General features: G+C 50.1%; 7 protein-coding genes across 7 annotated transcripts; 5 read left to right on the top strand and 2 right to left on the bottom strand.

The window, feature by feature from the left end:
* Window positions 1-146: 146 nt before the first annotated feature.
* J7337_003509 (uncharacterized protein) lies at window positions 147-1,871 on the top strand (the record flags this gene model as incomplete). The annotated part of the gene is made up of 1 exon (XM_044821225.1): window positions 147-1,871. One exon carries the CDS (start codon window positions 147-149, stop codon window positions 1,869-1,871), a length of 1,725 nt encoding a protein of 574 aa, XP_044682558.1.
* Window positions 1,872-2,447: 576 nt separating this feature from the next.
* J7337_003508 (uncharacterized protein) lies at window positions 2,448-3,966 on the top strand (the record flags this gene model as incomplete). The annotated part of the gene is made up of 3 exons (XM_044821224.1): window positions 2,448-2,455; window positions 2,515-3,655; window positions 3,706-3,966. 3 exons carry the CDS (start codon window positions 2,448-2,450, stop codon window positions 3,964-3,966), a joined length of 1,410 nt encoding a protein of 469 aa, XP_044682557.1.
* A 1,974-nt stretch (window positions 3,967-5,940) lies between these two features.
* On the top strand, window positions 5,941-6,625 carry J7337_003507 (uncharacterized protein; the record flags this gene model as incomplete). The annotated part of the gene is made up of 2 exons (XM_044821223.1): window positions 5,941-6,454; window positions 6,597-6,625. 2 exons carry the CDS (start codon window positions 5,941-5,943, stop codon window positions 6,623-6,625), a joined length of 543 nt encoding a protein of 180 aa, XP_044682556.1.
* Window positions 6,626-6,790: 165 nt separating this feature from the next.
* On the bottom strand, window positions 6,791-8,386 carry J7337_003506 (uncharacterized protein; the record flags this gene model as incomplete). The annotated part of the gene is made up of 4 exons (XM_044821222.1): window positions 6,791-7,498; window positions 7,556-7,677; window positions 7,742-7,865; window positions 7,919-8,386. The coding sequence occupies 4 exons, from the start codon at window positions 8,384-8,386 to the stop codon at window positions 6,791-6,793; spliced, it is 1,422 nt and encodes a 473-aa protein (XP_044682555.1).
* A 438-nt stretch (window positions 8,387-8,824) lies between these two features.
* On the top strand, window positions 8,825-9,592 carry J7337_003505 (uncharacterized protein; the record flags this gene model as incomplete). Its single annotated transcript, XM_044821221.1, has 1 exon — window positions 8,825-9,592. The coding sequence occupies one exon, from the start codon at window positions 8,825-8,827 to the stop codon at window positions 9,590-9,592; it is 768 nt and encodes a 255-aa protein (XP_044682554.1).
* Window positions 9,593-9,838: 246 nt separating this feature from the next.
* On the bottom strand, window positions 9,839-12,291 carry J7337_003504 (uncharacterized protein; the record flags this gene model as incomplete). Its single annotated transcript, XM_044821220.1, has 6 exons — window positions 9,839-10,770; window positions 10,830-11,021; window positions 11,095-11,289; window positions 11,345-11,600; window positions 11,679-11,951; window positions 12,019-12,291. 6 exons carry the CDS (start codon window positions 12,289-12,291, stop codon window positions 9,839-9,841), a joined length of 2,121 nt encoding a protein of 706 aa, XP_044682553.1.
* An 833-nt stretch (window positions 12,292-13,124) lies between these two features.
* Window positions 13,125-14,991, top strand: J7337_003503 (uncharacterized protein; the record flags this gene model as incomplete). Its single annotated transcript, XM_044821219.1, has 5 exons — window positions 13,125-13,270; window positions 13,331-13,756; window positions 13,808-14,559; window positions 14,615-14,719; window positions 14,774-14,991. 5 exons carry the CDS (start codon window positions 13,125-13,127, stop codon window positions 14,989-14,991), a joined length of 1,647 nt encoding a protein of 548 aa, XP_044682552.1.
* Between the last annotated feature and the right edge of the window lie 1,317 nt (window positions 14,992-16,308).

Below are 16,308 nucleotides of genomic sequence, written 5' to 3'. Positions count from 1 at the left end.
CGGCTGATTTCACACTATCACTATTCAGGGCATCGTCAAACTAGCGTGGATAGTCAATCTCCACAATCGGATGAAACAACCCCCACTGCCTTCGTTCCTTGCTCTCAGTGTTTTCGAAGTCCCGGGTTCTGATTTTCCCCTTCCATATGCGCACACACTGCTCCAGAGAGGACATGGCATCCCAACAAGAACCTTGCCAGAAGCACTCGCAGCCAACCCCAATATGCAACTCTGACCCTGGAGACTGGACATCTCTTCAACTTGGCGCCGAAATGGAACTAGCTCAAGACGGTGAAATGCACTGGCATGGAGGATCCCAGCTGCCCATTCAGACGCATGAGAATCTCTCGGGCGACTTACTGCCTGTTCTGGATGGCGGTTCTGGATTTTGCTTCGATCGGACACCGTTTGTAGACCCTACATTTGGCTGCCTTGACCTGCCTATCGACAATTTCGAGGTGGATGACATGTGTACTTCAAATCTACGATCATTAAGCCATCAACAGATGCAAAATCATAACCATGTCTTTCCTTCTCACGGTCTGGGGCAGAATTTCAGTAACTCTTGGTTGACCGATCGGGAACTCTGCCCGATGGATGCATCAGCGGATATACCAGCCATTCCCATGAACATTAACTCAACTCTTCCACGTCGCAGAAGCCGCTACGAGCTCCGGAATCCCCAGAACGGTGGACGAGGCATTCAGATTCCTGTATATGATGCGAATGAGCAAGTCTCTGACCCTCTGCAGAGATGGAGAAACAGCCCTCCTGGAACCGAATCCGCATCCTGGTCAGCCATTTATGACGCGCTGCAAGAAAACACATCGAGCCATAGCATACAGGCTCCTCTCACCAGAGTACCATCATCTAGTCCAAGCGTATCTAGCTGGCAAAGCCAGTCTTCAGGTTCGATCGTTTCTTCTACGCAGTCATCTCGATCGTTCCAAAATCGAAACCGGAGACGCGTAGCAAAGAGGAGGAGCAACGTCGCTGGTGCTAATAAGAAACCCCGGATCTTCCACTGCACATTTTGTTGCGATTCTTTTGTTAAGAAGCATGACTGGACAAGACATGAGAAGACACTGCATCTTGACTGCGACCAGTGGATCTGTGCACCGTTTGGTGGTGCAGTGGTATCGTCGGCGACTGGGAGGAGTACGTGTGCATACTGCAACATTCTTGACCCTACTGAGCATCACCTCAACTCTCATAACCACGTCGCATGCCACAATGGCCAACAGCCTCACATTTTCAGGCGCAAGGATAATCTCATTCAGCACCTCCGCGGATTCCACCAACTAGAGACGTTGCCTATCTTGGACGACTGGAGAACGCCGCCACCTCCGATCTCCTCCCGCTGCGGTTTCTGCGATCTACGCTTACAATCGTGGCAAGACCGCGCAGACCACCTCGCACAGCACTTTCGTCAGGGCAAAACAATGGCAGAATGGAAGGGTGATCACAACTTTGAGCCTTCGATCGCAGCGCAGGTCCGGAACGCCCTTCCGCCATACCTGCTTGCCAACGAGGCCTTAACCATGGTTCCTTTCTCCGCCACGGATCCAACTGTGCCGGATCATTTTGCTCAGATAGAGGAGAGAAATGGCAAGGTTGTTCCGGATGCGGAGCAGGAGCAGGTCGATCCTGGGTTTGAGTTGACGCCCGACTCGTATACCAAGTTTCTGGCGTGGCATCTGGGCCGTTTCGCTCAGCAGTCGTTTGCGAGTGGTGTCTTTCCGACTGATGAGATGTTTCAGGGCGAGGCGAGAAGGCTGGTGTATGGGAGTGATGATAATTGGGAGCAGACTATAGCTGATAACGAGCAGTGGATCGCCACTTTTCGAAGACAGCATTTATCCAAGGAGTAGCACGTTACGTTTTGAAACTGTTTAGGTCGCTATCTAAAATACCATATAATCGCTACACCATTTAATATCCTTATCGTGAATCGAACTGAAGGCTTTGCTCCATCATCTGGACCAAGGTAGTGTTCTAGACTAAGCTCCACATCTCGTCATGCAAGCTAAACTAGTCAGGCGCATTATTGCTCCACAACGCAGCGCCGTAGGGCGCCAATCGCACGAGCCGACATTCCACCAGCCCATGAGAAGCACCGAGACCGCAGATAAGCCAGTAACTCAATTCTTTGAAGTCTTTTTACGATGATTACTTAAACTGACTTCAAGATGCAGTCTGTGTCTCTTAAACCATATGACTATACGATATGGGCCACTCAACAGCCACGACGCTAGACTCCCCTAGAGGGAGTCATGTCAAGATTGGACTCATGCGTGAAAGGCGAGCTTCGGCTACCAAGATACGGCCTGGGACTGCAGCCATGTCCGACAGTGACATGTTCAAATTACCTGTAAGTATCGTCGGTTAGTCTGGGTTGCGATGGGATTCATCAGGATATAGTCTACTGGAAAGCCTTTAGCCCGAAGATGGGACAGTATGTTATCCCGATCCTTGCCTTGAGACCGAACATTGACAGCTTCGAGCACACTTCAGTAGTGAGAGCAACCGTCCGCCTTGTATTCTCAAACAAGCGGCTGGGTACGTCAACACACCCGGCCTCATCTCCCTTGGGGGCGGGTTTCCTTCTAGCGAATACTTTCCCATCTCTGAGATCGCCATGCGTATACCCAGCCTCTCTCAGAAGCGGATTCCACTGGACTCGCATGGTAGCACCGCCCAGATAGCTCGCATTGGCAAACACGATACCGCGAGCGGCACCTCGGACTACGACATATCCATTGCGTTTAACTACGGTCAGGCAACTGGATCCCCACAGATGATGCGCTGGGTGACAGAGCACGTTGATCTTGTCTATAACCCGCCTTATGCAGATTGGGCTGTATGTCTGACCGTCGGCAGTACGGGGGCTCTGGAGCAGACAGTTCGTATGCTCTGCGACCGGTCCAGGAATGATTCTATCCTCACAGAGGAGTACACATTTGCAACGGCGATGGAGACTTTCGTTCCACAGGGTATAAAGGTCTTTGGAGTCAAGATGGACGAGGAGGGTCTACTACCTAGTCACATGGACCACATTCTGGAAACTTGGGATGAAGAGGCTCGAGGCGCTCGGAAGCCGCATCTTCTTTATACTGTACCATCAGGGCAGAATCCCACTGGTGCGACGCAGAGCTTCGAGCGACGACGTGAAATCTACAGTGTCTGCCAAAAGCACAACATTCTCATCATCGAAGACGAGCCCTACTATTTCATCCAAATGAAATCCTATACGGGACGGGGGACCAACGTCGCAGATAATGAGACTGTTGATGACTTCTTGACTAGTCTTGTCCCATCGTACCTCAGTATGGACGTTGATGGCAGGGTTCTTCGAATGGACTCATTCTCCAAGGTCTTGGTCCCTGGCTCGAGAATGGGATGGATAACGGCTAGCAAAGAGGTCATACAGAAGTATCTCTGTCATGCTGAAGTGGCAAATCAGGGACCCAGCGGTATATCGCAGCTGATCGTCTGGAAACTGGTGGATGAGACGTGGGGACATGAGGGTTATATCAAGTGGCTTATTGACCTGAAGACGAACTACACCAGAAGACGCAATACCTTACTCGCAGCTTGCGAAGACTACCTACCCACTGAAATCGTATCGTGGACGCCTCCGGCTGCGGGCATGTTTGTGAGTTGCCTCGTTGATACTCTTTCTTGTGTTCTGACTTTGTGTAATAGCTATGGCTGAAACTGGATCATACTAAACATCCAGACTACCGACATCGCAGCCTGAGCAATATCGAGGAGGAGATCTTCCAGCACAGTATCAAGCAGGGAGTCCTTTTTGCTCGGGGCTCGTGGTTCAGAGCCGAGGCGCACAAGGAACTGAATGAGTTATTTCTACGCGTGACGTTTGCGAGCGCGGCTGAGGAGGAAATGTGTGCGGCTGTTCAGCGCCTTAGCGCAGCGATTAAAAAGTCATTCCGCATAAAATCATAGACGCTTAGACATAATAGCGAATAGGGAATGTAGTTAACAAGCCTTGAGTTTTCAGCCGTCGTGTCTATAAGACAATAGAGGTTCGCTGATTGATCCACTCTCCACCAGCGCTTGTTGCCAGGGCTCCTGAAGTGACAGTGGCACGGACGAGGAGAGAGCGGCATAGCGTCAAGGGGTAAAAGAAGTATCTGTAAAGAAAGGAAATTTCTTTACAGCAAGGAATTACTAGGTACGATAATGGAAAAGAGTTTTGAGAGCTATCTAATGCAGTAATTAGATAGATAGATGCCAGAAGCCTGGCGTTGGAACATTAATATATAACTAGCATTAAGCACTATAGGGTGAGTTCCTTAATCTTAAACTAGAGGATTTGGAGGAAGCGGGGCTGCTAAAGTTGCTGGCTACAACCTGACCAATGTCAGTCATAGGATAGGTAGAGGACCTGCTGCGCTGTCTTGACAAATGGCTCATTCAAACACATGAATAAAGTCACGCGAGCGCTTCTATATTTCGCACCGTCATCCGATTGAAAGCCAATGAAAGAGTCGTATTCCAATTACTTGATGCATTTGCAATGCCAATCTCTTATTCTCGCTCCAGTCTGGCCAGTCTCCTTCTAAAAACCCTAGTACAACCAAAGGATCACAATCCCTGCAAGGCAGAATCGACGTTTCCGTTTTGGTAAGTGATTCAATTAGGTTAGCCATTCGATCAAATCCCTGTCCATTCGAAGTTTATCGTCATGACAGCGGCAGTTGGTCGTGGCTTATTCTTCTCAGCCCTATCCCTATGACGACCTTGGGAACAAAGGAGCCAAGATGGACAGGCTGCCTCTTCCCCGTCCCGTGTACTTATAGCCCACTGACTACAACTGCATTACACCATCGCATCACAGTATCAACAATTCTTCTCATTTCGTTTCTCAATGGCAAGCCAAGAAGATTCTACTCCCCCTTACCGTGGCGCCCCTTTCCCGACGAAATGGCGCCGAAACCACCCACGATCAAAGAATGGGTGTCTCACTTGTCGTACTAAACGCAAGAAGTGCGATGAAGTCAAGCCAGTCTGCTCATCATGCACCCGAACCGGTCAAGAATGTGTTTGGCCCACTCAAGAGAGCACTTTTGAAAGAGCTATTCCAGATGACGGTAGAGCTGATGAGCCACTCGGAGTCTCTGGCCCCTCAACGGACTCAGCAGCTTTGCAGTATACGTCCCCTTCATCTTCTCCTCGGGCCGCTCCGACCTACGGCAACCTAGCTCATCTAAGCCAGAATTCGCGTCCGCTTTATCAGCAGTATCTGGATGTTACAGCTGAGATGCTGACGCGGGGACCCTGCCTGGATGGAAACCCATTCATTCATTATCTTCTCCCTTTGGCTGCAACTGATACACTGATTCTTGATTGTATCCTAGCTATTGGAGGAGCCCATCTGACAGTCAATGATACGACGTCTACTGTCCAGAGAGCTCGAGCTTTGGAAGTGGTGACTCGTGGTCATTATGCTACTGTACTAGCAGGATTGCAGAAGCTTTTGTCTTATGAAACGGGTCAGATCATCCTCCCGGATGAACAGACGGGGCCACCTACCCCAATCCGTATCCTACTGATTCTACTACTCCTCTGCGTCTACGATGTAAGACTCTTTCACGTGGGAATGTCATTGGACTCGTTACTGACACCTACAAGCATGTTCAAGGTCATTCTCGTGGCTCTATGTATCATCATCTCAAAGCTTGCCGACAGTACATCCATATCCTCACATCCGAGCCCACGCCATCTAATGAATTGAATTACCTGAAAGGATTTATACTGGAGCTTTATGCTTACCATGCAATCAAAATCACCATCACGCCTCGCGGCTTCCTATCTGATGAGGTCGTGGAAATTGACCCATCAGTCTATTCATTGGATATACTGAGGGGGTACAAATCCAGGGGATTTCTCCTCGGATTTGGGCAAGGTCTGTGGGAGATGGTCCCGGAGATCTCTCAGCTCGTTGAAGCTCGCCGGGAAGAGGAGAAGAGGGGTATTATAGGCACTACCGCATTTCAAGAACAGTATGATTTACTTTTGATGCGACTAGAAGGCTACAATGCATTCGAAGAAGACACGAATGGTCTTTGTTCACGCGAAGAGCAGGCTGCAGCTGTGATGATATATCAGCACGGTCTTATCGTATATCTACAGGCAGCCTTTTTCCCGGACATGCTTGCGGATCCGAACCTCGCCGCCGAACTCGATAATCGAATCGAGCAGACCATGGGAGCCTTTTATTCATTGTTTGTTAGCGAGTCACCGTATCGTCGAATGCTACTCTGGCCGGGCACTATGATGGCCTCAGTCGCGAGACGTCAGGAGCACATCCACGTGTTTCGTGCTGGATTCATTGCCAGAGCGTCGCGTACACCTGGTGCTGTAAAGATGGGGGCAAGGATAGTTGAACTTCTTTGGAGTGATCCTGACTCTCGAGCCTTTGGTCCAAGAGGTGTGTCTTATATAATGACCAAGCATGACATTAGCTTGAGTTTATGTTGAGGCAATGCTTTGTCGAACAGTTTTTATGTGTGTATGGTATGCTGGCATATCGAATTAGTCTAGATTATTAAACACGGTAGCACTATTCATAGTAATTGTTTCTGTCTACAAGCTCTTATAACTTGGACCTCCCAATCGTAGCGATGGTTAGAAGGGCCAGTAAAAGCCTAAGAACTATTCAGATCAGTAGTATAAAAGAGCTTCAGAGCCATCCAAGGCAAGGGTCTGGTAATGTAATATTGGCTAGTACTTCAGGGTGATGCTTACATCGCCAGTGTTACCTACATCATAATTTATGTACATTTTCCAACCCTTCCACCCCATTTTGGTCTCCCTTATTGAGATAACCAGCCACTACACCTTCCGGGTCCCATTTTCTCCTGATGTCCATAAGTCTCTTGCCTTGGTCCCGTCCCCAGAACGCAGTCGAGCGCTTCTGAAAGTCGGCATCTCCAAGATAAGATCCTTCCGAGTCCCGGTTGATCTTCTCAAAGATATGGGTAAGCCAAGATTGGCATTTCGGATCCTCTGCCTGGTCTTCCCAGATGACATAGGCAGCGAAATAATGATCAGTCTGCATCGAGAGTGCCATATCTTCGAGCGTGCCATTCTCGGTACTGCGTCGAGAGCCGGGAGCCATGGCGTACCAGAGAGTAAAAGACTTCTTTGTAGGGAGTGATGTGAAGGACTCCTTTAGGACAGAAACAATGTCGGCGTCATTTCGGATATAAGAGTTGTCAACTGCGTATCGGTGACCTTCAGGGTTGGCAGAATGCTGATCATCGTACTGCTCCGCCATGGAAGTTGGCTCGCAAAACCACGAAACAACGTGTCCTGATGGTGCTGAGTCTTGAGCTGGCTGCAGTGCGTACCGAGCCTCTTCGTCACTATTTTTAAACGTGACGAAAGATATCAGTATATGCTCTCCATCCCGGCCTGGCATATGCCTTCCAACTGCAACAATCTCAGTACCCTCGTCGAAAGTTGGAGCAAGCTATAGATTACGTTAGTGGTGTGATCACCAAGTCGGGGGGCCAAACTCCAAACGAACCTGTAGTACCCAAGAGAAGGCCGCTTCGTAATCTTTCTTCTCGTATATGTAGACCGATGTCCGCATGTGAGTGAAGGCAGGGATTGTTTGGAGATAGAATCTCGTAACGACGGCCGGGAATCCTGCATCATGAGGGAAACAAGCATGAGAAACATTTCAGTTTCTATCAGTGGCCAATTGACTTACCTGGGCCAGATCCACGTGCCGCCCAGTATAAATCCGCATTGGTTGTTTTATCACAGTGTCGCTTCTCCCCATCGGCCGTCACCACGTCGAGAGCCACCAACCTTTCGCAGGCAAAGCCCCAGTTCTTGAAATATATTGTCAGTCAGGATACAGTTATACCTTTCTCAGTCGTGTTACCTTGCAATTCCATCCCATACCTCCCTGCAGAAGGAAGCCACCAAGAGCAACCTCTGGGCAATGGCCACCAGGGAACATGCGACCACGCAAGCCCAGAAGCTTGTTGACCATCCTTCCAGTCATGCTAGGCGACGCTTGCAACACCCCCGTGCTGTCGTCTAGGAGAAACTCATGGTACTTGCCCAGGTCAATAAGAATGGCACCCTCTCTCACACTCCACGCTGCCCAACTGTGACCACCAGATCGCACTGAGACCCGGGCACCCAGACTGCGAGCGAGCCGGACAGCCTCTACAATGTGATCCTCCCTGGTAGCTTCGACGACGGCAAGAGGCTGACTGGATGGGCGGCGGTGGTTGAACACGCGGCCCACTCTAGCCCTTTCCCAACTCACATCTCCTCGCCAGATAATAGGAAACGAAGGAGGCAGTTGAGATTTTGCCTGCGAAAGATGATCAATTTGCGTCATGGTTATTGATTCAGTTGATTGTAGTTTGGCAGGGATGGTAGTCTTGTCAGTATGGATGGGATCTACTGTACGGATGTCCGACTTTCTTGCGCGCCTTATACGATCGGAAGTAACTTGGGGGTAAGATCCAAATGCTTGCAGAGTCGAGACCGCTCCATCTGAATCTGATCGGCTGGCTGTGGGGGGGCTCGGTCATGCTTTCGATCTAACGTTGGTGGGACCACATACCGAGAGGAGGTGAGATCGTTCTTAGCTTGGCCGAACCCCCCCTCAGCCGATCGGAGTGCTCAAAACAGTAGCGGGGTAGCTGTAATTACTGAACTAAAACTCAATGTCCAGGGGACGAAGCAACTGATCGAGCCAGCCATCAGTAAATTCCCCAGTCTTTCCAGCCCCAACTCTTGGATTCATTGCTTCAGATCATACCACAAGCCGACCATGTCGACACCAGAGCCCCTTGCCGGCAAAGTAGCCATTGTCTCAGGCAGCGACAGCGGCATAGGTTTTGCCATAGCCCATGAGCTTGCGTCCCGCGGAGCATCTGTCGCCATCAACTACCCATTCCCTTCTCTAGCAGACAACGCCAACAACAAGGCAGCGTCTCTACCAAGCAGATCCATCGCTGTTTGCGCCGACATGGGTACAACTCAAGGTCCCAAGACGCTGGTCGAAGCAACTATTCAAGAATTTGGCCGACTAGACATAGTTGTCAATAACGTGGCGCTAGCAGTCAATAAACCCTTTGAGGAACAGACCTTGGATGACTGGGATCTTTTGGTCAATGTCAATGGGCGCAGCACTTTTCTTTTGACACAGAGCAGCCTTCCGCACTTGACGCGAGGAAGTGGACGAATAGTCAACATCTGTTCGGCCAGCTCCCGAGGGTCTCCGCCCTTGCAGACCATCTACGCCGGGACAAAGGGCATGGTGGACTCCTTCACTAAATGCTGGGCGAAGGAACTTCCTCCCAAGTACGGTTGCACGGTAAATGCCGTGTCTCCAGGTCCTACCAAGACTGAGGGTTTTTTGGCTGCTGGCGAGGAAGCTATGCGGATCTTGCAGCCTACGATCGATGCTACGCCTGTAGGAAAACGGATGGGTACACCGGAAGAGATTGCATTTGCTGTGGGGTTTTTATGTGATGAGCGGGCAAGCTGGGTCAATGGTGTGCATTTGCATGTGAACGGAGGACTTCATATAGATTAGTTACTACTACCAATTATCGCAACATTTTAGTTTCAAGTCCTGGTCATAGCGAGGGAGGAACCAACCATAAATGTCAAACAAAGACTGTGTACATAAAAAGGATCTCTTAAAGTAGTGCATAGAGTACCAAGATACTTCAGAATGATATTGCACTATCTCAAAGTCATTGTCAGCGATGGTGAGAAACTGAGGTTGACACATTATTTCGATACCACTAAACTATGACATTTCTATATTCAGAGCTACTCAATCTATCCTTCGAGCACTGGACACATCTGGAACGCCAACACCCTCGACAACTTTTCCACCCAAGATCTCATAAACAGGCACTTCTGCCAATCTTGAGACAACGTGATGGAGCGTTGGCAAGGCCTCCCAATCATGAGGATCAAACTCAAAGTTTACTTTCTCAGCAGTAAAGACCTTCAGCACCTTACTAGGAACGACTTTGGACTCTTCTGCGTGAGGCACAAAGGTTGCATGCTCCACATCAGCTTTACCGCGATCTCCAACCTTGGGAATGTACTTGTAGGCAAAGATTCCCTCGTCATCCTCGCCTCCGATCGTCCCCTTGGAGCTGCCACTATCTATCTCTTGAAGACCTTCTAGAGTGAATGAGCCAAAGTTGACGCCTTGCCAGCCTGTCTGGATTCTGTAACTGTTTGCTCTTCTCCAAACGTCGATGGAGCAATACAGCTTTGGCATTCCGAGCTCTTCGCGACCACTGACAATCGGATCTGTGAGGCTCTCCCACAGGATAGGCAAGAATGTGCCATCACGAACGGTACCATCTTTCTGTGCGTACTGCACGCCGTGGATATACAGCCCAATGTGTCTGTACCCAGAGCCACCCAGCCACTCCATTTTGTTGAGCGTGGTCTGTGAGAAGCTAGCGTATGCGACAGTCCCGGGACTCTTGAATCGGAAAGAGGTTGAGGGGAAGAGATTCTGTAAGAGTGTTCGGGAGGTCTTAAACTTAATTGAGGCTGTTGTGAATGTCGAGGCGGTAGCAGTCCTCGCTTCGCCTGTGAAGGTCTGGCGTGGACCGGGGAAGGGCCCGAACGAGACGGGCATTCTCCAGTAGAGATGAGGCTTCCGAGCCCAGTCCCATTTCCTGAAACGGTTGGTAGAATTGTCCCATTCATCATGGCCCAGGTTGAAGTTGGTATACGCCATCACTAAGCAGAAAAGATTGTTAGCCGTGCGATGGTAGGATGCGTGTTGAAGGTTTACTGACTGTCAAAGTCCTTATCCGGTTTATCCTTTCCTGCCTGGCGTGAAAACTCTTGAATCCGGTTCGCCCGGTCGTACCGAAATTCCTGGTAAAGGCGGAGTCGCTCAGGGACCTCCTCTGGGGAGGTACCGAGTGGTAGAACAACTGCAAGTGAGGCAGCGTCTTCGATGGCAACGCCCGCACCCTGGCCCTGGTCTGAAAGAACTTGGTTAATACTTCCTGTTCGAAACGTACACATCATGGGGTTTGGTGTTGATGATATACTCACGAGGGAGAAAGGGATGAGCAGCATCGCCAAGAAGAGTGAGTTTCTTGTCGGTCCACGTTGGGAGAACATCCATATCCAGCAGCTCCCATGCCTTGAGGGAGTCTGGGCTGGCTTTGCTGAGGAGCTTCAACAGGGCAGGATCAAAATCCTTGTATACACTTAATAACACCGACATGCTCGTTTCGTTGTTCCAATCTAGCCAGTATTTGTCAGCGACTTGTGCTAGTTCAAGAGTCCAGCCAGAACAAACCTTCTTTACTTCCGGGGTCGCTCTCTTCTCGCGGATGAATGCAGACAAAGTTGAAAGTCTTGTTGTCATCGCATGGATACATCACAATACGTCTGTCAGCAGCATACCAGATGATCAGTTGGCCGTTGTGCTGTGCGAAATGGGCGGTTTCTGGGTCGTCGAGAGCAGCTTGACGGGGGACGAGGAACCTGAAAGCACTCTTGCCTGAACTGTACGCTTTCCATTCTTTTCCCACTACTTTATGTCGGGAGCGAGACTGAAATGCAAATATTCTTGTCAGCATTGAGCTCGGAGAGATGTTGCAGCATCGAGGACGGAGGGTATCGTTACTTACATGAACTCCATCAGCACCAACGACCAAGTCGCCCTGGACTTGGCTGCCATCTTGCAAGAAGACGGTAGCTGTGTCTGTGTCTACATCCACCACGCGACTGGACGTTTTGAGCACCGCAGGTGTGCCAGGTCCTTCTGGAGACGTTGCAAGTCGCTTGAGCTCCTGATGTAACCGTACGCGATGGACCAAGTGCCATGGATGCTGCCAGATCTTGTGTGCTTCCGCGAGCTCAGCATCGCGGACAACTTCATTCGACGCGTTGAACTCTAAAATCTGCAGTCACATCATAAGCCTCTTAATGTCCGACATCTAGAAGCACATCGAGTTTGGAGTTACATACCCGTTCAAAGACATTCGCGCCTATGGTCTCTGCGAAGATACCAAGTCGGCGGAGGATTCCATTGGCGTTGGGTGCCAGGTGCATCGCCGCTCCGACCTCGTTGGCAAAGCGAGATTGCTCCAGCAAGGTGACTCTGTGACCCTGCCTGCGGAGGAAGATGGCTGCCGTGAGACCGCCTATACCAGCCCCGATGATGACGATGTTGAGTCCATCGGACTTGGCAGCGGCAGAGTGGCCATTGGTGACTGCATGAGAGACGCCGTTAGACGCCATTGTGTCCTCGCTTCTTCTCACAATGACCAGGAAGATTGTACTAGACGGTTAGACAAATTAAGAATTGCTGGAGCCGAACTCTTTCATCGGCTTTTGGCTGAGTCTCAACAGTCTATCATGCCTGCAGAACGGTGGCTTGCGTCTTTTCTAAATGTACTGCACCGGACGACACACCAGGGTCCTTTCATCCTTTACCTCGGCCTTTCGGGCATAGTCATGATGGTCCCGATGCATGACTCCCATGCAATGCATTCTCATATCGACAATTACAGGAGGGGCCGAAGATGATTGAGGGGTCAAGACCACATCGGATCGGTTTGTGGTCGCCGCCAAACCACTTCTAGTTAACCTGGCAGGGGGTTGTCACTATCCCGTCCTCTAGCCGGTTTAGACGACAACACAAGGAGATTCTGCAGCCGAACACAGTCGCGTACCCTTGCGCTTTGTGGGGTTTTCTGGGGAGCATCGGAAAGAAAGTCTTGCTATCTACATTGTCTATCTCAGTGCATCAAACCCCGTGGGGAAGACACGCTACCGTTGGGTGGAGCCGCCCCTCATCCGCGTTAGAGCGCGTCGCTAGCAGATTTTTGTCCCCCTTTCCAAGGGCTAACCAACCATCGACACATTCAGTGTAGGGTCACCGACGTGAGTGTCTATTGGGTTGTGCAGGCCAGAACTGAAGTTAAATACAGTTCGTTATGCCCTCTTTTACTCGTTGAGCTTTTTAAGGGTATTCGCCAGTCGATCCTTTCCCTTTTGCCTGAGACTTGCGATTCTTCAGCACTTGGTGTTCATCAAACATCTGTCATTTTGCTCCCTCGCACATCAACATCATGTCTACAGATATTCCCAAGACCGATACAGGCACGTCTGATGTCCGGCACGACATGCTGGGAGGTCTGCGCCTCCGCAATGAAGAGACCAATGAGATAATCCTCATACCAACCCCAACAAATGATCCCAATGACCCGCTCAACTGGTAAGCTACCTCACCTTGCATATCTCCTCACCCTTGTGAAGCATGCTAAGCACGATACAGGTCCAAGCCATACCGCTTTTACATCGCCGTACTCGTCTCCTGCGCCATCTTCTTCAGCAACTTCCTAGCAGCTGGTCCTTCGGTTGCCATCGTCAGCACGACCGAATCCTTCTTTGGTCCGCCCGGTCCCGATTTCAGCGCCAAAGTTTCCAAGATTGCCTACTTCTTCACCACTACTGCTCTTCTCCAGGGCATGGGAAACCTAATATGGATGCCCTTCGTTGCCAAGTACGGCCGTCGACCTACCTATGTCCTGTCATTTATAATGTATACAGCTGTCGCTGCGTGGGCTGGTGGTGCAACTACTTACGGCAGTGCGTTGGCTGCGAGAATCCTCATGGGTTTTGCGTCGGGCGTTGCTGAGTGTCTTGCCCCCTTGACTATCTCGGACCTGTTCTTTCTGCACGAGAGAGGTGCAGCCATGGCGTGAGTGACCATATTTGAATGCCCAATTGCCTTTGCTGATCACATGAATAGGATATATACCACTGCGCTGTCCGCTGGCGTAGGTGTTGGAATCATTGTGGCTGGACTCATTACCATCAATCTAAGCTGGCGGTATATCTACTGGGTATCGGTGGCTTTGATTGGAGTATGTACCATTCTGATCATCTTGACGTTCCCCGAGACCGTCTACAACCGCCAGGAAACTACAGAAGGTACACATACGCACATTGATGCCAACTCCAAGGATCAGGATCAGGATCAGGATATTGAAAAGGTACAGTTTGAAGAAGCCTCGACATCTGGACACACATCTTATACTCCACCCCCAAAGCGCACATTCCTTCAAAACTTGTCTCTGTACAGCGGCACACACACCAAAGAGTCTATACTCAAGCTATTCTTCCGGCCGGTCATTCTCCTCACGCTTCCACCAGTGCTTTGGGCTACCCTCGTCATGTCCGTTACCATCGGCTTCCTCGTTGCCATCAGCTCCAACTTTGCTGTAGCTTTTTCTGCCACCTATGGCTTCAAGCCGTGGCAAGCCGGCTTATGCTTCATTTCATGTCCCATCGGCGCCGGTGTTGGAGCATTCTTTGGAGGTTACTTTAGCGACAAGGTGGCGGATCGACTGACTCGGAAGAATGGTGGTATTCGAGAGCCAGAGATGCGATTGCCTGCTATTCTCATCTCGCTTGTCATCGCGCCGCTCTCCCTGGTTCTGTATGGTGTAGGCATCGATCGCAGCTGGCACTGGATTGTCCCTACCATTGGTCTGGGTCTTTGTAAGTCTACGCTAAACCGTCTCACGCAGTTCAAAATGCTAACTGGAGTTGAAAGTGAACATGGCAATCGTTCAGGCTACCAACGTCAGCTTGGTCTACACAATTGACAGCTACCGTCCCGTTGCAGGAGAGTTGGCAGTGACACAGCTAGCGTTCAAGTGTAAGTCTACTTCCGCCACCGCCTGACCAGATCAAGGAAGCTAACGATATGTAGCTGCTTTCGGATTTCTCCTCTCTTTCTACACTAATCCTTGGATTGATATCAGCGGATATGCTAATGCATTTGGCGCCATGGCTGGAATCTCGGGGGCGGTTATTTTGTGCTGGGTGCCTATTTATATCTGGGGGCGTAGGATCCGCCATGCTACGTGGAACTGGGGCTACATTGAGAAGTTTGTTCACTGGAATGTTGATCGTGAAGTGGGCGAGTAGATATTTACCGGGCAGTCCAGAAATGGCATATGAGCCTGGTATGATGAGGTATAATATTTAGTAGTAGTATTTATTTAGATACACTTCCAGAAACTACAAGTTCATAAGCATCAATCACATGGATGAGCTCCTTTTCTCAGCGGATTAATGTCTCACCAAGTCCGGCTTAACCTCAACTACAGCAGCTAACGGCAGAGTGATTCCACCATTAATTCTATGTTCCCCGATCGAGAATGAAGTGTAGTCACGATAGAAAATAAGGATTAACCACCAAACGATATCTGCTCTCTGGCAGCTCTAGCTCTGTCGCATCTTTATGCCTCTCGAGGATACGACCAATGTCGTGCCCACCCTAGGCCACCAGAAAAGACGATCTGTGCACTACGTTAGCGTCTCTTCCCCGCGTCGCCCACATCCCGATCAACTCAGTATCCACAGCACTAACCTCAGTTCACCTCAGTCTAGCGTTTTGGCGCAGGTCATGCCTCACAGACCAGTCCAGCCAGGCCATCAACATCCATCACGACCATCGACTGTGACAATGATCGTCTTGTCACTCCTGATCTAGCAATCACAAGCGATATGAGCGCTCCGAGCACGGCAAAGAGACGCCTATCGTCTCCTCAAACAAACCCTTTCCAATGCTCCTATTGTCAACGCTCCTTCGGGCGCGTGGACCACTTGACCCGCCATATCCGATCTCGTCAGTAGCTGCAATGCTCCTTTCTGCCTTCCAATTTACTCACGCCCACTCTAGATGCACAAGATAAACCGTTCCGCTGTCATGTTTGCGACAAAGCCTTTGGGCGCCAGTATGTACAAATCCCATCACCGAGTCGGCATCTACTGATTATTTGATCAGAGACATTCTCAAACGTCATGTGCTTGCGCATAATGGTGCAGAGTCTGGCGTGAAGCGATACAAGCGCATGTCTAATGCAGCGCCCCGTGTTTCTCAAGCGTGTAAAGCTTGTGCGGGATCCAAGCTCAAGTGTGACGAAGATGCCTCCTGCAGACGTTGTGTCGCAAAGGGAATTCCTTGTGAGAGGGATACCCGCTTCACAGAAATAGGAGAGAAAACGTCGCCAGGTACTAGCATTCAGTCTACAATAGGTGAGATTATCGTATGACTTTCGGGTCGCAAGCTGGTTGCTAATCCAACAAGATCAAGAACTGTCGATACCCGTCTTGGAACCGAGTCATCTAAGCTTGTCCGAAGACGACTTCTCCAAGTTTCTAAGAGGAGTCATGACACCCGTGGAGGGACAGGAAAGCCGTCCAATTGATCAAGCTGATCTCACCAGCATCAACCATATT

Source organism: Fusarium musae, chromosome 3 (genome assembly GCF_019915245.1).
Source record: "Fusarium musae strain F31 chromosome 3, whole genome shotgun sequence".
Lineage (NCBI taxonomy): Eukaryota > Fungi > Ascomycota > Sordariomycetes > Hypocreales > Nectriaceae > Fusarium > Fusarium musae.
This window is presented reverse-complemented; position numbering and strand designations above follow the sequence as displayed.